General features: G+C 37.8%; 1 protein-coding gene across 1 annotated transcript in view; it reads left to right on the plus strand.

Annotated features, from left to right (window-relative positions):
- Positions 1-4,061, plus strand: part of TLL1 (tolloid like 1) — a 325,786-nt gene extending 321,725 nt beyond the window's left edge. The window contains exons 20-21 of the mRNA XM_052654737.1: positions 2,517-2,767; positions 3,927-4,061. Coding sequence (XP_052510697.1) covers positions 2,517-2,767; positions 3,927-4,061 — 386 coding nt within the window. The remainder of the gene's footprint in view (positions 1-2,516; positions 2,768-3,926) is intronic.
- Positions 4,062-22,009: the final 17,948 nt, after the last annotated feature.

Raw genomic sequence — 22,009 nt, forward strand, 5'->3', positions numbered from 1 at the left:
ACAATATAATTTATAACAATAAAAAATATTCATTGAGAGCTACTATAAGTTATTTTTCAGTCACTCAGTCGTGTCTGACTCTTCGTGACCCCATGGACTAGAGCACACCAGGCTTCCTTGTCTTTCACTATCTCCCAGAGTTTGCTCTAACTCATGTCCATTGAAAGATATACCCATGTGAATGCAGAGTTCCAAAAAATAAGAAGGAGAGATAAGAAAGCCTTCTTAAGTGAACAATGCAAAGAAACAGAGGAAAACAATAGAATGGGAATGACTAGAGACCAATTGAAGAAAATTAGAGATCCCAAGGGAACATTTCATGCAAAGACAGGCTCAATAAAGAATAGAAACAATATGATCCTAACAGAAGCAGAAGATCTTAAAAAGAGGTGGCAAGAATACACAGAAGAACTATAGGAAAAAAGGTCTTCATGACCTGGACAGCCATTATGGTGTGATCACTCACCTAGAGACAGAAATATAGTGTGAAGTTAAGTGGGGCTTAGGAAGCATTACTACAAACAAAACTAGTGGAGGTGATGGAATTCCATCTAGGCTATTTCAAATCCTCAAAGATGATGCTGTAAAAGTGCTGCACTTAGTATGTCAGAAAATTTGGGAAACTCAGCAATGGGCTCAGGACAGGAAAAGTTCAGTTTTCATTTCAATCCCAAAGAAGGACCATGCCAAAGAATGTTCAAACTACCTCACAAATGCACTCGCTTTACATGCTAGCAAAGTAATGCTCAAAATCCTCCAAGCTAGCCTTTAACAGTACATGAACCAAGAAATTCCAGATGTACAAGCTGGATTTAGAAAAGGCAGAGGAATCAGAGATCAAATTGCTGACATCCACTGAATCATAGAAAAAGCAAGGGAATTCCAGAAGAACATCTGCTTCATTGATTATGATAAAGCCTTTGACTGCATGGATCACAACAAATTGTGGAAAGTTCTTAAAGAGATGGGAAGATCAGACCACCTCACCTGCCTCCTGAAAAACCTGTATGCAGGTTGAGAAGCAACAGTTGGAACCAGACACAGAACAACAGTTTGGTTCAAATTTAGAAAGGAGTAAGTCAAAACTGTATATTGTCACCCTGCTTATTTAACTTATATGTAGAGTATATCATGCAAAATGCCAGGCTAGATGAAGCACAAGCTGCGATCAAGATTGCCAGGAGAAATATCAATAACCTCAGATATGCAATAACCTCAGATGACACCACCCTAGTGGAAGAAAGCAAAGGGGAACTAAAGAGCTTCTCGACTAAGGTAAAAGAGAAGAGTTGAAAAGGCTGGCTTGAAAATCCAGCATTCATAAAACTAATGGCATCCAATCCCATCATTTCAGGCAAATAGGGAAAAATGGAAACAGTGACAGGTTTTATTTTCTTGGACTCTAAGATAACTATGGATGGTGACGGCAGGGATGAAATTAAAAGATGCTTGCTCCTTGGAAGAAAAGCTATGACCAACCTAGACAGTGTATTAATAAGCAGAGACATCACTTTGCTAACAAAGTTTCGAATAGTCAAAGCTATGGTTTTTCTAGTAGTTATGTATAGATGTGAGAGTTGGACCATAAAGAAGTCTCAGTGGTGAGGAATAAATGTTTTTGAATAGTGGGGCTAGAGAAGACTCTTGAGAGTCCCTTGGCAGCAAGGAGATCAAACCAGTAAATCCTAAGGAAGTCAACCCTGAATATTCATTGGAACTTCTGATGCTAAAACTGAAGCTCCAATACTTTGGCCATCTGATGGGAAGACCCGACTCATTGGAAAAGACCCTGATGCTGGGAAAGATTGAAGGCAGGAGTAGAAAGGGGCAACAGTGGATGAGATGATTGGATGGCATCATTGATTCAATGGATGTGAGTTTAAGCAAACTCCAGGAGATAGTGAAGGACAGGGAAGACTGGCGTGTTGCAATCCATGGATTTGCAAAGTCAGGCATGACTAGTGAATGAACAACAACAAGAAATGTCCATTGAGTTGGTGATGCCATCCAACCATCTCATCCTCTGCTGCCCCTTTTTTCTTCTGCCTTCAGTCTTTCCCAACATCAGAGTCTTTTCCAATAAGTCGGCTCTTCACATCAGGTGGCCAAAGCACTGGAGTTTCAACTTCAGCATTCAGGGTTGATTCCCTTTAGGATTGACTGGTTACTATATGGCAGGTACTGATTTAACTGATTTTCATGTGTTAATTAAATCCTCAAAGCCCGCTAAGATTGGTTCTATTGTTGTCATCTGCACTTTACCTTATGTATCAGAGAAGCGATGCCACTTATCCAGTCACTGAACTAGTAAGTGTGAAGCTGAAATACCAAACCCAGCCTACCAAACCTAGGGCCTATCAATATCCACTACGTCATTGGAATCTTCAAATACGGGAAGCCTAACTGACCGTGGAAATGAATACAGAACTTAGAGAGTGGTTATACTACACTAAAAGAGAAATTGGAATTGTTAAAGCTCACTGAGCTCACTTATCTCATTTTTATTCCTTGGGCAGAGTGTGGTGGCAGACTGAAAGTGGAATCAAAACCCAGAGATCTGTACTCACATGCTCAGTTTGGTGATAACAACTACCCAGGACAAGTTGATTGTGAATGGCTCTTAGTGTCAGAACGGGGCTCTCGACTCGAATTATCCTTCCAGATTTTTGAAGTGGAAGAAGAAGCTGACTGTGGCTATGACTACGTTGAGCTCTTTGATGGTCTTGACTCAACAGCAGTGGGGCTTGGTCGATTCTGTGGATCAGGGGTAAATACAGTACCAACAGGATACCATAGACATGATAAAAATACCTATAAATTGGTGATTCAATATATGTAAGATGTGTAAGTCAGCAATGCTTTTACAAAAAAATGTGGCATCATACTATTAATGGCTTGATAAGTTATAACATATCTTTTCCCTTCTCTATTGCTAGTGAATTTGCTCAATAACATCGAACAAGACAGATGAATTCAGTAACTATAATTCTTGTTACTGTCCACATTCTAACTTTTTTAATTCATGCTTCAAATTGTGCACTATTGAATTATCTAAAAGCAATATACCTTAACACACACCATGACAGCTTTGAAAACTTCTAAATTAAAGCAAAGAAAAAGAATATGCACAATTCAAATTGAGATTCCCCTCTCAACAATACATATGATAAGTGGCAGGATCTGCCACCAGTGTGGAGGTTTAGCCTATTGAATGTTGCTCCATTGCAGTGTGGACAGGACACAGTACCAAAAATAGGTTAGAGGGCATCAACATGACAAATAAGAAAAAGGAAAGCTTAAGGTTTTCTCAATTCCCCCAGGTTTCAGCACATTAATATAAAATGTTCTTCTGAATACATATTTTGTTCTAAAGCTTTAGTTCCATTTTTCAAATGTCTACCAATAACTATTACTTAAATAATACTGAATTTGAATAATATTGAACTCCTATCCAAATTATAACTGAAATGAAACAAAAGTGCTTCTCAGTACTTAGATTACTAAAACAAGAAGGAATGGACAATTTGGATTCTGGAAGTTGCTCTGCCTCAGAGCAGCTTCTGAAATAATTTTAATGTCTCTTTTTTCCCTCTGAGCTTCACTTTAATTATTTGTAAATCAAAGGGACTTGGTTTAAAATTTTGGAGAAAAACACCAAGTTCCAGAACTTGGAAGCAGACTTAATTATGTTCAAAGCTCAGCTATATCACCGATCAACTTTGTGATTTTGAGCACATCATCTATTCTCTGAAACTCAAGCTTTCTCACCTGTAAAATAAAGTCACTCTCATTTACTTTTCAAGGTTATTGGGAGGATTCAATTTTATACCAAATTTCCAAATATGAATTACATCGAAGAAAAAATAATTCATTTTATTGTTTGTTTTTGTTTGTGTGTCTTTGTTTGTCTTTGTTTTTGTCTTCAGCCACCAGAAGAAATCTATTCAATTGGTGATACAGTTTTAATTCATTTTCATACTGATGACACAATCAGCAAGAAAGGATTTCATATAAGATACAAAAGCATCAGATATCCAGATTCCCCACATACCAAAAAATAACCAAAACCTCCATCAGAACATAAAGGAATGTGTATAATGCAGAGAAGATGTATTTCTTTTTTAAATGAAGATTTTAGTGCAAATGTTTCATATGAGTTTAAGCAAAAGAAAACTGCAAGACCAGAATTATCTCTGCACTACAAGAGAAGTTTCCAGCCAACCCTGATGAGCATTACCAGGATATTTGAACTTCATTCTTGACAGTAAAAATATAAATAAAGATGGTGAAAGAGCATCATGATTCAAAGAAGACTTCATAATTTGTTCACAGCACAACACAGATGCTTTACAAGTCAAATAGTTCCTTTCAAGGTCTGTGACCCTGCAGAATGTTCTTTTTGACAGTTTCTCAATATATGGGAGAAATAAAATGGTCTTACAGGTTATAAACTGGAAAACCCTCTCCTCGAATCTTAGGATAATTGCTTTGACTGCATCTTGAAGACAGTGTAAACCAGATCCATATAAGTTGTTGTGAAGTGGAAGTCTTTTAAGGGTGGTTTATACTTTAAATATGGGTATGACCAGTGTTTTGAAACTGGAATATTTCAGCTTCATTATTTTCCCTTGCAGGCTAAATTTACCTCTTTGAAACATAAACAATCTTGAAACCGTTTCATTTTCCTGACCTTTGACAAGTTTGAAATGTCAGTAGTGTCTATCATTTAGTTGATTTTAGACATAATTTTATTTAAGTGCTGGAAAATGCCCAGTGTATCGGTAAACTCAATTTTTTCAGTGAGAAATGCTGCCTTTTCACACCAAATTCAAGAAACCTCATGATGTCTTGTGAACTTGGTGAGATAATTCCCAACAGGTGTGAACAGGATCGTTTTGAAGTGACTGCCTAGACAGCTCATGCTCAAGTTCTGCTGCTGCTATTCTTCCTTTTGTTGTCGATCTGTTGTAGCTGTTAATGTTGATGTTGTCAAGGTTAATTTTTTTTTTAATGAAACGAAGTGGGTAAGCCTTGTTAGAACTGAAAATTTTCTTTTTCTTCCTAGAATTCAGGTTTTTAAAATGTATGCTGGAAAAAAAAAAAAAAAAAGATCTGTTTCTGAAAGACTTTCTATGGTGCTATTCCATAAACATTTTTTTTAAACAAAGTTTTTGACCTTTGAGCCAACCACCTGTAGACTACAAATGTCTCTGTGTGGCTGGTAGCACTTGAAGACTAAAGACTTGCTAAATGTATCAAAAGTATGTCATTGCAAGGGTAGCACTTGTCCTGTGGAACAACTCCTTACAATGCCTTAGAATTATTGTGAATGATTGAGCAGATCCTCCTAAGAGACACACCTTTTTTGGAAAAGTTGATTATAGTAGTATATGTTGGCTAGCATCTCTATGAGGAAAATTAATTTCTGTGACTGAGGTCTTTAGATATAAATATGGTGACCTACTTTTATTATAGAAAAATTAATTTTCTGCTTAGAAGCCAAGATTTTTTTTAATGTTAATGTATGTATATGTGAGATTGTCTGAATGAGTGAAGCTACAAGAAGATGAAAAGTAATGGGTGGCTGAAAAGTTTAAATTTACGTGCCAAGTTCTGCTAGAATCCTGTTTGAAGAGCAACTTTCATAAGCTGTTTCATGGACAAATAATGGGAATTTCTCATTATTATCTATCTCATTTTAAAAAAGGCTCCTTCCTTCAGAGAAACTCTATTTTGATATTTTTTTATGTTGATATAGATTGCTGTATGAAGTAGCTTTGGTTCTGTTGTCTGTCCATGAACATTCAATATTTAATAAAATTGAAAATCTTTCAGTTTACAAAATTAAACTATACACACAGATTTAGCTTTTTTTTTTTTTCCATTGTTGCCTTGAAAATCTTTTCTTGTGTATGAATTGTATTATGTAAATACATTTTTAAAAACAATCTTTTGATCTCATGGAACATTACTTTGGAAATGTATAAATATTGCCTGCAATATAAGGAGCTTTTTATTGGAGCTGATTTATTCCAGTAACTTCTATATTTTTTTCACCAATCTCCAGTGAGCCAAAATATTGGGAATAGGAAAGAGAGGAGAAAAGAAGAGACACTGAAACCTGGTATACTACGCTGTGCCCAGCCCAGTACTAAGCACATGCACTAGCTCTTTTAACTTCCGGCCACGCTTTGAGAGCTGTGGTGATGGTCTCATTTTATGGCTTAGGAACCGAGGCTCAAAGAAAGAATATAATGTTCCCAGGGTTACAGTGTAAAGTTAGATGTTAAAACTCAAATTGTCTGATATAAAACTCTGTGCTTATTCTAAAAAGGTAGTAGAATCAATTTTGACATATGTACATATATATATGGTAGATATATTTTTATGCTGAAACTTTCCACACAAAGTCAGTTTTAGAGGTGAATTGCAGTAGAACTTTCAGAATAAACTTGGTTACTTTCAGTAATAGCATGACAATGAAAATATCAACTGTAGATATCTTTAAGAACCACAGTTAATGCTAAAAATTTAAGAAACCAAAAAAGCTACTATATAGTTTAGAGTTAGTAACTATGGGCCTTTTGTTAAAATAAGTACATTAAATTATTTTATCTGATGTGATAGGTAGAATGTAGTGTTTTTAAGAAATACTGTGGATATTCTTCTGGTTGATATCTTATAAGGCTTCAATGAGCTGCACTCACACAACTGGGAAGTAAAGTATTTAGAAGGCACACTCAAAGAGGTTGTCATAACTTAGGTCTTCAATGGGAACATTAATTTTTTTATTGTACCTTTGTATGATATCTGCTCACTGCATATTATTTTTATATTAATTCAACTTTGGCTTAGGTGTATTATTAAATTCAAACACAAACAGCTTCATTGTTATTGTGGTAATAATGGTTAGTTACTGTTCTAGGCATTTTATTAGCTTTTGTAAATTTATTTTCAACCTTTGCATCAACTTCTACATTAGTCTTGGTTGTATTAATACTGTCTATTTGCTGAAGTTCTAACTCCTATACAATCCTCACTGACTCTACATATAAAATCTGCTCCCACTTAATATGATTTTATTAAATTATTTTTAAAAGTCAATTTTGAATATTATTCTAGTTATTTAGAAGATCATGACTTAATATAACTGCACAAACAATATTTTTAAAGAAATATGTGAGAAACAGAAGCTCTATTTCCAAAATTCCTAAATGTCCTCTGCTTGTACTGACTGAATTTTTGCTACCTTGCATTAGTTTCAGTATACCACAATATCAGATCCAAATTCTGTTCAATTTTGTTTTAAATATGTTAGTCTTTCATTTGATTATTATTTTTTTTCTATTTTTGATAATAAGCCTCAAATAATGAAATTTTATTCTCATATGTAGAAAATCTCTGAAAGCATTTATTATTCTTCACAAGGGTAAATTTTTAAAAAAGAAGCATTGAATTATCAGTTTGTTTAAAATTGGTAAACTACAGCCATGTGCAAATTAAAAATAACTTTCAATTAAAACAATTATCAAAATGTTTGGAAATTTTATTTAACTATACTTTTATTTAGCAAGAATATTTTGGATAAAGGAAAACCTATAATACCATTTATTAAATCCACAATGGGAGGAAGAAAACAGGAAAAATAAATTACCATGTAAAGATATGTAACTTGACCTTCAGTGATACTTTTTGTTTGATAAGAAAAAATAGGTAATATGACCTTATCACAAAGAAAGAAAAGGTGCTTTATGAATGCATTTTTACATTGGTGCATAGTAAATGGTTATAATGAATATTTTCTTTTTAGTCTTTTATTTTTATTGTTATAAAATTGACAAATTTTGTCAATAGCTTAGGAAATGAAAAGCCTGGCTGCTATACATGGTAAAATATTATTAGTCTCCAAACTTTGTTTTGACAAGTACTTTTTAAATTGTCCAGCTTTGAACCTACGTTCTTTTCACTCCCTGCCAGTATACTCAAACTGAATTCAGGCTTACCATGTAATTCTAGTCAATGCCATGACATCTACTGATGCAGAGGTCAATGCATGGTTATTCCAAACACTATTTAAGACCCTGACTCTGTCTCACATATATAATCCCCCTCTCATCCAATATTTTGAATAAAAAGTCAATGCAGTAAATCTCAACTGCTAACTTTGGAAGACATGTAGGTAGAAATATACTTTGGTTAAAGGCTATGAAAACAGAAGCAAGCACTAAATATGTATCATGAGACATGGAGATAGAAGGAACTGACAGCTGGGTCTTCTCTTGCTTTTACTGAAGTGGCAGGAGGGGTCTATTTAAAGGAGTGGCATTAAAATTATTTAAACATGAGAACACCTGAAAAGGACAAATAGAGTGAAAGGATTATAGATAATGAGGCTTAAATAAGTCAATCTATACTAAAACAATATTTAGTAGACATTCCTTCAGTTCAGTTCAGTTCAGTCGCTCAGTCGTGTCCAACTCTTTGCGACCCCATGTATTGCAGCACGCCAGGCCTCCCTGTCCATCACCAACTCCCGGAGCTCACTCAGACTCAAGTCCATCAAGTCAGTGATGCCATCCAAGGGGTATAATTAAAAATTAAATTACAGAAAAATTTCTCAAGGGAATATAACAAATTTGTTAAAGTCATTTTTATACCACTCCATGTCTATTAGTTGTGTTTGAATTTCATGGGAATAAAGAGTCTCTTATAATAATTTTTGTGATTTTTATACCAAAAGACATAGATATTTATTTCAGTTCAATACAGTTGCTCAGTAATGTCTGACACTTTATGATCCCGTGGACTGCAGCAGGCCAGGCTTCCCTGGTCATCACCAACTCCAGAGCTTACTCAAAACTCATGTATATCCAGTCAATAATGCCATCCAATTAACTCATCTTCTGTCCTCCCCTTCTCCTCCTGCCTTCAATTTTTCCCAGCATCACGGTCTTTACCAATCACTCAGTTCTTTGCATCAGGTAGCCAATGTATTGGAGTTTCAGCTTCAGCATCAGTCCTTCCAGTGAATATTCAGGACTGATTAAATTTAGGATGGACTGGTTGGATCTCCTTGCAGTCCAAGGCCTCTCAAGAATCCTCTCCAACACCACAATTCAAAAGCATCAATTATTCAGTGCTCAGACTTCTTTGTAGTCCAACTCTCACATCCATGCATGACTACTGAAAAAAACATAGCTTTGACTAGATGGACCTTTGCTGGAAAAATAATGTGTCTGCTTTTTTTAAAAATATAAATTTATTTATTCTGCTTTCTAATGTGCTAAGTTGGTCATAACTTTTCTTCCAAGAAGCAAGTGTCTCTTAATTTCATGGCTGCAATCAACATCTGCAGCGATTTTGGAGCCCAAGAAAATAAAGTCTGTCACTGTTTCCATTGTTTCCCCATCTGCTTGCCATGAAGTGATGGGAACAGATGCCATCATCTTAGTTTTCTGAATGTTGAGTTTTATGGCAACTTTTTCACTGTCCACTTTCACTTTCATCAAGAGGTTCGTTAGTGCTTTTTCACTTTCTGCCATAAGAGTGGTGTCATCTGCATATCTGAGGTCATTGATATTTCACCCAGCAATCTTGATTCCAGCTTGCGCTTCATCCAGTCCAACATTTCTCATGATGTACTCTGCATATAAGTTAAATAAGCAGGGTGACGATATACAGCCTTGACCTACTCCTTTCCTGATTTGGAACCAGTCTGTTGTACCATGCCCAGTTCTAATTGTTGCTTCTTAACCTGAATACAAGAAAAGTTATGACCAACCTAGATAGCATATTCAAAAGCAGAGACATTACTTTGCTGACTAAAGTCCATCTAGTCAAAGCTATGGTTTTTCCAGTAGTCATGTATGGATGTGAGAGTTGGACTGTGAAGAACACTGAGCACTGAAGAATTGATGCTTTTGAACTGTGGTGTTGGAGAAGACTCTTAGTCCCTTGGACGGCAAGGAGATCCAACCAGTCCATTCTGAAGGAGATCAGCCCTGGGATTTCTTTGGAAGGAATGATGCTGAAGCTGAAACTCCAGTACTTTGGCCACCTCATGTGAAGAGTTGACTCATTGGAAAATACTTTGATGCTGGGAGGGATTGGGGGCAGGCAGAGAAGGGGACAACAGAGGATGAGATGGCTGGATGGCATCACCGACTCGATGGACATGAGTTTCAGTGAACTCCAGGAGTTGGTGATAGACAGGGAGGCCTGGCATGCTGCGATTCATGGGGTCACAAAGAGTCGGACATGACTGAGTGACTGAACTGAACTGGACTCAACTGAACCTGAATATAGATTTTTCAAGAGACACGTCAGGTGGTCTGGTATTCTCATCTCTTGAAGAATTTTCTGCAGTTTGTTGTGATCCGCACAGTCAAAGGTTTTGCCATAATCAGTGAAGAAGTAGATGTTTTTCTGTAACTCTCTTGCTTTATTTATGATCCAGTAGATGTTGGCAGTTTGATCTCTGGTTCCTCTGCCTTTTCTAAATTCAGCTTGAAGATCTGGAAGTTCACATATTGTTGAAGCCTGTATTGAAGAATTTTGAGCATTACTTGCTAGAATGTGAGATGAGTGAAATTGTGCAGTAGTCAAACATTCTTTGGCATTGCCTTTCTTTGGGACTGGAATGAAAATTGACCCATTCCAGTCCTGTGGCCACTGCTAAGTTTTCCAAACTTGCAGGCATATTGAGTGCAGAACTTTAACAGCATTATCTTTTAGGATTTGAAATAGCTCAACTGGAATTCCATCACTTCCACTAGCTTTGTTTGTAGTGATGCTTGATAAGGCATCTTAACTTCGCATTCCAGGATGTCTGGCTCTAGGAAAGTGATCACACCATCATGGTTATCTGGGTCATGAAGATTTTTTTTTTTTGTATATTTCTTCTGTGTATTCTTGTCACCTCTTCTAAATATCTTCTGTTTCTCTTAGTTCCATACCATGTCTGTCCTTTATTGTGCCCATCTTTGCATGAAATGTTCCCTTGATATCTCTAATTTTCTTGAAGAGATCTCTACTCTTTCCCATTCTATTGTTTTCTTCTGTTTCTTTGCATTGATCATTGAGGAAGGCTTTCTTATCTCTCCTGCTATTCTTTGAAACTCTGCATTCAAATGGTTATATCTTTCCTTTTCTCCTTTGCCTTTCACTTCTCTTCTTTTTCTCAGCTATTTGTAAAGCCTCTTCAAACAACCATTTTGCCTTTTTGCATTTCTTTTTCTTTGGGATGATCTTGATCACTGCCTCCCGTACAATGTCATGAACCTCTGTCCATAGCTCTTCAGGCACTCTGTCTATCAGGTCTAATCCCTTGAATCTATTTGTCACTTCTACTGTATAATCGTAAGGAATTTTATTTAGGTCATACCTGAATGGTCTAGTGGTTTTCCCTACTTTCTTCAATTTAAGTCTAAATTTGTCAATAAGGATTTCATGATCTGAGCCACAGTCAGCTCCTGGTCTTGTTTTTACTGACTGTATAGAGCTTCTCCATCTTTGGCTGCAAAGAATATAATCAGTCTGATTTCAGTGTTGACCATCTGGTGGTGTCCATATTATAGTCTTCTCTTGTGTTGTTGGAAGAGGGTATTTGCTATGGGTTCTCTTGGCAAAACTCTGTTAGCCTTTGACATGCTTAGTTTTGTACTCTAAGGCCAAATTTGCCTGTTACTCCAGGTATCTCTCGGCTTCTTACTTTTGCATTCCAGTCCCCTATAATGAAAAGGACATCTTTTGGGGGTGTTAGTTCTAGAAGGTCTTGTAGGTCTTCATAGAACTGTTCAACTTCAGCTTCTTCAGTATTACTTCTTGGGGCATAGATTTGGATTACTGCGATATTGAATGGTTTGCCTTGGAAATGAACAGAGATCATTCTGTCATTTTTGAGGTTGCATCAAAATACTCCATTTTGGACTCTTTTCTTGACTATGATGGCTACTCCATTTCTTCTAAGGGATTGTTACCCACAGTAGTAGATACATCTAAATTAAATTCATCCATTCCAGTCAATTTTAGTTTGCCAATTCCTAAAATGTCGATGTTCACGCTTGACATCTGCTGTTTGACCACTTCCAATTTGCCTTTTTTCATAGACATTTATTTATTAACAAATATTTGTTTAATACCTATAATATTAGCACAATGTCAAATATTAAGACTTTAATGAGACTTTAAAAGGAATAACTCACCATCTTTTTTTCTTGCAAGTTAAATTCTAGTTGAGATAAATATTAATATTAATTAAAAGTAAATCACGGAAATGCATAATTGCAATATAAAACATCCATGTGCAGAATTCCCTGGCAGTCCAGTGATTAGGACTTAATGCTTCCACTGCAGGGGGCATGGGTTTGATTTCTTGCTGGAGAGCTTACATCCCATGTGCCCCTATGGTACAGCCAAAAAAACAAAAATACATGTTCCTTTTACCATTTTGAGAACATTTTTCCAAACAGCATGGTTTGGATTTTGAGATAAGTATTAACATAAGTATCCTTTTCTTTTCCTTAATTTTTCCACTATCTTTTTACTTACATTTAGAGCAAAGACTCTAAGTCTCACATCAAGTCACCCTGCCTGGCGGGTCCTATGCCAGAAACATGAGCCCCTAGATTATCTGTTTAGGAAAGTCAATGGAGCTTATATTCAGGAAAGCCAGATGGCTGTAGGAAATAGAGCTCCAATCGTAAAGGGCATACACAAAATCTTACATGCTATAAGACCTAATGCAGAAGCAGAAGTTTGAAAGGAGCCTTGGTCAAACTCATTTCCCAAAGCCGTTTCCCACAGGGTTAGGAGACAAATGGAACTCTCCCTGGGAAACTGAACACTGAAAACAGATTTGTGAGCTCATTCTAACGGTAAAACACTGATGTTGAAAGCACAATTTGGGAATCCTCTTTCTCTTTTATTAAGGTCATGAACCCAGCCCCACTCACCAAGCTCCACCCTACCACCAGATCACACAGATTATCATATCAAACTATCATAGTAAGTATCAAATTAAAATATTAACATAATCATATATGTAACCATATATAGGATTAAGGGGCTTCCCAGTTGGGCTAGTGGAACCCATTGGCCAATGCAGGAGATATAAGAGATGTGGGTTCAACCCCTGGATCAGGAAGATTGCCTGGAGGAGGACATGCAATCACTCCAGTATTATTACCTGGAGAATCCCATGGATTCCAGAGGAGCCTAGCTACATAGGGTCACAAAGAGTTGGACTCGACTGAAGTGACTTAGCACAGCACACGGCACATACAGGGTTATATATGACCTTTTGGTAACCACATCCAAATTATAATAGATGACACATACACATGGACAAAAGAAGAAAGAATCCAAAGGTAATGCTAAGTAAAGATAGTCATCAAATCACAAGGGAATAGAGCAGAAAGGAATAAAAACTAAGAAAAGAAAAACAAGCCTGAAAACAATCAGCAAGATGACACTAAGTACATACCTCCAAATAATTACTTTAATGTAAATAGACTAAATGCTCCAATCAAAAAATCACAGAGTGACTGAATGAATTTTAAAAAAATATCCACATATATGCTGCCTACAAGAGACTCACTTTGGATTGACCGAAAATAAAGAGTTGAAAACAGGTATTCCATGTAAATGGAACTGAAAGTCAACTGGGTGGCAATATTTACATTAGACAAAATAGACTTTAAAACAAAGACTAGTATCTCACAGAGCACCAGCTGAGAGCTGGCAAGAGTCCCTGACCACTGGAAAGGAATATATAGACCCATGCAAAACTAAGTAGGATGAAGGAAGGAAGAGAAAAAGACTAGGAGAATGTACGGACTGGACCTGCAATTGGGGAGTGGAGGAACTGAAGCAGAGGTAAGATTCCCCACATCAGAGCAACAGTTTGGGACAGAGGGGAGGCATTTGAAAGGACTAGGGAGTGAAGCAGCTGATCTGTGCTGGTCTGAATAGAGTGAGAACCACATAGACAATCTGTATCGCAGCCCTAGGTACCCCAGACAGAGAGGCAGGTCCCCAGTACACACAGTGGCTGGAAGCTGGGCCATAGGGATTAGAGAGAAATCCCAGGATGAGGATGGCTTTTGACTGCAGGAAGATGGCCCAATGGGATGTGAGAGAGGAGATTACTGCAGGGAATGCCCTTGTAGGAAACTGGGCAGCCATGGAGGCAAGGCAATCCTGCTGAGTCAGGCACAGGGTGGAGCCATCACTGTAGCCTCTCTCTCTCCCCACACATTGGCACTGGCAGCTGATAAATAGAGAAAGACTCCAGAGAGGGTGGCCCTTTGAGTGACTGCTGTGATGAACAATAGAGAAGGACCCCAGCCAGGGTCGTTCCTTTGAGTGCCTGCTGCACCAAGCAACAAAGGAGCAACCAGGGAAGCCTTTTGAACACTGCTGACAGAAGCAAGAAAAAGGCTCATATAGCATCTTATCTCCTGTGCCTGTGGTCACTGGCTCCCCTGTGTACCTGACAACACCAGGCTCCCTGTGATCCAAGCAGCTGCACCACCTTCATGCTCAATCCTCACTAGGGCAGAGTGGCCAGAGGCTAGGGAAAACTCTAATGGAACCATATCCCCCTCTGCCTATGGCTGTCAGCTTCCTTGCACACTGGCTCTGCTGCTGCTGCTGCTGCTGCTGCTGCTGCTAAGTTGCTTCAGTTGTGTCCAACTCTGTGAGACTCCATAGACGGCAGCCCACCAGGCTCCCCTGTCCCTGGGATTCTCCAGGCAAGAACACTGGAGTGGGTTGCCATTTCCTTCTCCAATGCATGAAAGTGAAAAGAGAAAGTGAAGTAGCTCAGTCATGTCTGACTCTTTGCAACCCCATGCACTGCAGCCTACCAGGTTCCTCTGTCCATGGGATTTTCCAGGCAAGAGTACTGGAGTGGGGTGCTATTGCCTTCTCCACCTGGCTCTGCTAAGGACCTCTTAATCCAAGCATATATGCTGCCTCCATGCCTGCTCCTCACTGGGGCAGTCTCAAGTCCTCTGGGGAGCCTCAGGAGTAAATTCCCATGGATGACCCACATGTAGAGGTGTAAATAAAACACAATTGAATTGCAGGACAGAGTGGTTAAAGAATAGGATCTAAAACTCTTCCACCATCTGTATAAGCTGCAGATTAAATCCACATGACCAACTAGGTAGACTCTGTGTCCATGAAATGCATAAAAGGACAGAGTGTTCACACAAAAGTAAAATCCCTAGCTCTGGCAACCATGGATACTGGAGGCAAGTACATACAGGGCTAGGGCTAGATGAGAGTCTGAACTGTCCCCACAGTAAGTCCAGAGAACAGTCCAGTATTAGAGGGCCTCTTAGAGAGGCAGAGATGGAACTACAACTCTATATACATTTTTCTCCTTTTTTTTTGCTCTTTTTAAAACTGTCTCTTCTTTTTCATGTTGTTCTCATGTTCTTTATTATTTCTTTAATTTTATTTTATAACCTACTTTTTCAATTTTTAGAACATCTTATTTTTAAATTAACTCATTTTATTTTTTTCCTATTTTTACAGTACTATTGAATTATATATCATTCTCCTCATGTTTTTGATTTTGTATTTTTGCCAGTCTTGTTTTTAGTATTCACTTTACTATGGGTTCATTTATTGTTTTGATCTCTTCTTTTTTGACTCCTGTTTTCACTGTTATTTTTGTCTTTTTTCTCTCTTCCTTTCTCTTTGTTAGTGTATGGTATTCTTTGGGTGTTCTTGGGTACTGACTGTTGCTTTCACCTTTAGTCTTGGGGTTTTATCTTCTGTGCTGGGACACCTGTGAAATCCTGGTGCTACAGTACAGGGTCAGGCCTGAACCCTTGAGGTGGGAGACACAAGTACAAGACTTTGGGCCACCAGAGAACTCGTGATCATGTGGAACATCAATTGACAAGAGCTAGCTGAAAGGCCTCCATCTCAGCAGTAGGACCAAGCCCCACCCAATGTCCAGAAAGCTCCAGTGCTGGAATCCTTATGCCAAACCTTTAGCAAAACAGAAACACAGCCTTGCCTTTAGCAAAAAGGCTACTCAAAGTCATAAAAAGTCCATAGACACCCTAAAACACACTACTGAACATGGCACTACCCATCAGATCTGAAACACAAATCTTCTCAAACAGGCACTGGTCTCAAGGCGCTGGTCCAACCCCACCTGTGGAGGGGGACAGACTCCACAATTAAGAGGGACTACAAACCTTCAGCCTGCAGAAAAGAGACCCCAAACACAGTAAATTAAACAAAATGAAAAGACAGAGAAACATGCAACAGATGAATGCAGCAGATGAAGAAACATGGTATAAACCCATAAGAACAAACAAATGAAGAGAAAATAAGCACTCTACCTGAAAAAGAATTCAGAATTAATGATAGTAAAAGTGAGGCAAAACCTAGGAAATAAAATGGACCAACAGATAAAGAAACTGAAGGCTCAGATCTAGAAGACTCAAGACATGCTTGAAAAAACCTTGAAGAATTAAATAATAGACAATCAGCAATGAACAGCACAATAACTGAGATTACAAAGACACTAAAGGGAACCAACAGCAGACTATTTGAGACAGAAGAATGGATAAGTGATCTGGAAGATAGAATGATTGAAATGATTGAAACAGAACAGAATAAAGAAAAAAGAATAAAAAGAAATGAGGACAGTCCCAGAGGCTTCTGGGACAATACTGAGCATACCATCTAGAGAAATATAGGGATCCCAGAAGAAGAAGAAGAAAAAAGAAAGTTTGAGAAAATACTTGAGATTATAGTCAAAAACTTCTCTAAAGTGGGAAAGTAAATAGTCACCCAAGTCAAGGAAGCCCAGAGAGTCCCATACCAGATAAACCCAAGGAGAAACATGCCAAGACACATATTAATCAAACTAATGAAAATTAAACACAAAGAACAAATATTAAAAGCAGAAAGGCAAAAGCAACAAATAACATACAAGGGGATCTCCGTAAAGCTAACAGCTGTCCTTTCAATAGAAATTCTGCAGGCCACAAGGGAGGGGTAGGGTATAATTAAACTGATGGGGGGGGGGGGGGGGCGGGGAAACTTCAACCAAGACTACTCTGTCCATCAAAGATCTCATTCAGATTTTAAGACTCAATACAGACTCAGATTTGTCCATAAGTCAAAAGATATATGGACAAGCAAAAATTAAGAGAATTTATCATCACCAAACTGTTTCAAAACAAATACTAAAGGAATTTCTCTAGACAGGAAATAAAAGAGAAAGAAAAGGCCTACAAAAACAAACCCAAAACAATAAGTAAATGGTAATAGGATCATACATATCAATAATTACCTTCAACATGAATGGAATAAATGCTGCCACCAAAAGACACAGATTGGCTGAATGGATACAAATGCAAAACCTATATATGCTGTCTATAAGACACTCATCTCAGACTTAGGGACACATACAGACTGAAAGTGAGGGGCTTGAAAAAGATATTCTGAGGAATCCGAAATCAAAAGAAAGTGGGAGTAACAATACTCAGATAAAATAGACTTTAAAATAAATAGCATTACAAGGGAAAGGAATGACACTACATAATGATCAAGGATCAATCCAAGAAGAAGATATAACGATTATAAATACATATGCACACAGCATAGGAGCACCTCAATACATAAGGCAAAAGTGAAAATTGATAGTAACCCAATAATAGTGGGGGATTTTAATTCTTCACTCATGCCAAAAGACAGATCATCCAGACAGAAAATTACTAAGGAAGCACAAACTTTAAATGATACATTGGACCAGATGGACATAATTGATATCTACAGGGCATTCCATGAAAAAGAGCAGATTTCAATTTTTCCCAAGTGCACTTGGAACATTCTCCAGGACAGATTGCATACTGGCTCACAAATCAAGTCTTGAAACACTTTTTTAAAAATTGAAATCATTTCCAGCATCCTTTCTGACCACAATGCTATAAGATTAGATGCTAACTTGGGCTTCTTTGGTGGTTCAGCTGATGAAGAATCGGCCTGCAATGTGAGAGAACAGGGTTTGATCCCTGGGTTGGGAAGATCTCCTAGAAGAGGAAAAAGCTACCCACTGTGGTATTTTGGCCTTGGGAATTCCATGGACCATAGTCCATGGGGTAACAAAGAGTCAGACACAACTGAGTGACTTTCATTTTCACAGGGGGGAAAAAAACTACAACAAACACTAACACATGGAGGCTGTAAACAGTACATTTCTGAATAAACAGTAGATCATTGAAGAAGGAAAAAAGGAAATCAAAATATACCTAGAAACAAATGACAATGAAAACACAACAACTAAAAACCTATGGGATCAATAAAAGCAATGCCAGGAGGTAAATTTACAGCAATACAAGTCTATCTCAAAAAACAAGAGAAACATCAAATAAAAAACTGAACCTTATACCTTAAAAAACTAGAAAAACAGGACAAAAAATACCACAAAGTTAGTAGAAGGAAGTGAAGTGAAGTGAAGTCGCTCAGTCGTGTCCGACTCTTTGCGACCCCATGCACTGTAGCCTACCAGGCTCCTCTATGCATGGGATTTTCCAGGCAGTAGTACTGGAGTGGATTGCAATTTCTTTCTCCAGGGGAATCTTCCCAACCCAGGGATTGAACCCGGGTCTCCCACATTGTAGATGGACGCTTTACCGTCTGAGCCACCAAATCATAAATACCAGAGCAGAAGTAAATGGAAAAAAAAATTAAAGAGACAATCACTTCAGTTCAGTGCAGTCGCTCAGTCGTGTCTGACTCTTTGTGACCCCATGAATTGCAGCATGGCAGGCCTCCCTGTCCATCACCAAAGCCTGGAGTTCACTCAAACTCATATCCATCAAGTCAGTGATGCCATCCAGCCATCTCATCTTCTGTCATCCCCTTCTCTGCCTGCCCTCAATTCCTTCCAGCATCAGAATCTTTTCCAATGAGTCAACTCTTCACATGAGGTGGCCAAAGTACTGGAGTTTCAGCCTTAGCATCATTCCTTCCAAAGAAATCCCAGGGCTGATCTCCTTCAGAATGGACTGGTTGGATCTCCTTGCAGTCCAAGGGACTCTCAGGAGTCTTCCCAACACCATAGTTCAAAAGCATCAATTCTTTGGTGCTCAGCTTTCTTTATAGTCCAACTCTCACATCCATACATGACTACTGGAAAAACCATAGCCTTGACTAGAGGGACCTTTGTTGGCAAAGTAATGTCTCTGCTCTTCAACATGCTATCTAGGTTTGTCATAACTTTTCTTCCAAGGAGTAAACATCTTTTAATTTCATGGCTGCAGTCACCATCTGCAGTGATTTGAGAGCCCCAGAAAATAAAGTCTGACACTGTTTCCACTGTTTCCCCATCTATTTCCCATGAAGTGATGGGACCAGATGCCATGATCTTCGTTTTCTGAATGTTGAGCTTTAAGCCAACTTTTTCACTCTCCTCTTTCACTTTTATCAAGAGGCTTTATAGCTCCTCTTCACTTTCTGCCATAAGGGTGGTGTCATTTGCATATCTGAGGTTATTGGTATTTCTCCCAGTAATCTTGATTCCAGCTTGTGTTTCTTCCAGCCCAGTGTTTCTCATGATGTACTCTGCATATAAGTTAAATAAGCAGGGTGACAATATACAGCCTTGACATACTCCTTTTCCTATTTGGAACCAGTCTCTTGCAATAGCAAATATCAGTAAAACTAAGCTGGTGCTTTGAGAAGATAAACCATTGAGAAAACACCAGCCAGATTCATTAAAAAAAGAAAGAAAGAAAGAAAAGTTGAGAAGATCCTAATCAATAAAATTAGAAATGAAAAAGGAGAAGTTACAACAGACCATACAGAAATACAAAAGATCATAAGAAAGTACTATCAGCAATTATCCTGGAGAAGAAAATGACAATCCACTCCAGTATTCTCGCCTGGAAAATTCCATGGACAGAGGAATCTGGTGAGCTACAGTCCATGGGATTGTAAAGAGTCAGCCATGACTGAACACATCAGCACAGCATCAGCAACTATATGAAAATAAAATGGACAACCTGGAAGAAATTGACAAATTCTTAGAAAAGTATAACTTTCCAAAACAGAATGATGAAGAAATAGAAAATATGAACATACCAATCATAAGCACAGAAATCAAAACAGTAATCAAAATTTTCTAACAACCATAACCCCCATGGACAGATGGTTACACAGGCAAATTCTAACAAAAGTTTAGAGAAAAACTAACATCTATCCTGCTCAAACTCTTCCAAAAACTGCAAAGGAAGAAAAACTCCCAAACTCCTTCTACCAGACCACCATCATCCTGATACAAAAACGAGACAAAGATGCCAGAAAAGCAAAAAGAAAAGAAAGAAATGGCAGATCAATATCAGTGATGAACATAGATCCAAAAATCCTCAAAAAAATTCTAGCAAACAGAATCCAACATTAAAAGAATCATACATCATGATCAAGTAGGCTATATCACAGGGATGCAGAGATTCTTCAATATATGCAGATCAGTCAATGTGATACACCATATCAAAAATTAGAGACATAAAAACCATATGATCATCCCAGTAGACACAGAAAATTCCATGTCCAATTTTAACTGTTGCCTTCTTGACCTGCATACAGGTTTCGCAGGAGGCAGGTAAGATGGTTTGGTATTCCCATCTCTTTAAGAATTTCCCACAGTTAGTTGTGATCCACACAGTCAAAGGCTTTAGTGAAACAAAGTAGATGTTTTTCTGGAATTCTCTTGCTTTTTCTATGATCCAACGGATGTTGGCAATTTGATCTCTGGTTCCTCTGCCTTTACTAAATTCATCCTGAATATCTGGACGTTCTTGGTTCACATACTATTGAAGCCTAGCTTGGAGGATTTTGAGCATTACTTTGTTAGCATGTGAGATGAGTGCACATGTGTGGTAGTTTGAACATTCTTTGACACTGCTTTTCTTTGGGATTGGAATGAAAACTGACCTTTTCCAGTCCTGTAGCCATTGCTGAATTTTCCAAATTTGCTGGCATATTGAGTGCAGCACTTTAACAGCATCATCTTTTAGGATTTCAAATAGCTTAGCTGGAGTTCCATCACCTCCACCAGCTTTGTTCATAGTGATCCTTCTTAAGGCCTACTTGACTTCATACTCCAAGATGCCTTCCTCTAGGTGAGTGATCACACTATCATTTTTATCTGAGTCATTATGTGTTTTTTTGTTTTGTTTTGTTTTTTAAATAATTCTTCTGTGTATTCTTGCCACCTCGTCTTAACATATTCTGCTTCGGTTAGGTCCATACAGTTTCTACCCTTTGTTGTGCCATTCTTTGCATGAAATGTTCCCTTGGTATCTTCAATTGTCTTGAACAGATCTCTAGTCATTCCCCTTCTATTGTTTTCCTCTATTTCTTTGCATTGATCACTTAGGAAGACTTTCTAATCTCTCCTTGCTATTCATTGGAACTCTGCATTCAGATGTGTATATCTTTTCTTTTGTTCTTTGCCTTTCACTTTTCTTATTTTCTCAGTTATTTGTAAGGCCTAACACCATACACAAATATAAACTCAAGTGGATTGAAGACCCAAATGTAAGACCAGAAATTATAAAACTTTTTTTATAGAGTATGTTTTATAGAAAACATAGAATACTTTTTGGTATAAACCACAGCAAGATACTCTATAAACCATTGCCTAGAATAATGGAAATAAAAACAAAAGTGGGGTGGGAGGTGGGAGGGGGGTTCATGTTTGGGAGCTCATGTACACCCGTGGCGGATTCATGTCAATGTATGCAAAAATCAATACAGTATTGTAAAGTAAAATAAAGCAAAAATTAAAATTAAAAAAAAAAAAAAAACGAAATGGGATGTAATTAAACTTAAAAGCTTTTGCACTGTGAAGGAAACTATAAGCAAGGTGAGAAGACAACCCTCAGAATGAGGGAAAATAATAGCAAACAAAACAACTGACAGGGGATTAATCTCCAAAATTTACAAGTAGCTCATGTAGCTCAGTACCAGGAAA

Source organism: Budorcas taxicolor, chromosome 17, assembly GCF_023091745.1.
Source record: "Budorcas taxicolor isolate Tak-1 chromosome 17, Takin1.1, whole genome shotgun sequence".
Classification (NCBI taxonomy): domain Eukaryota; kingdom Metazoa; phylum Chordata; class Mammalia; order Artiodactyla; family Bovidae; genus Budorcas; species Budorcas taxicolor.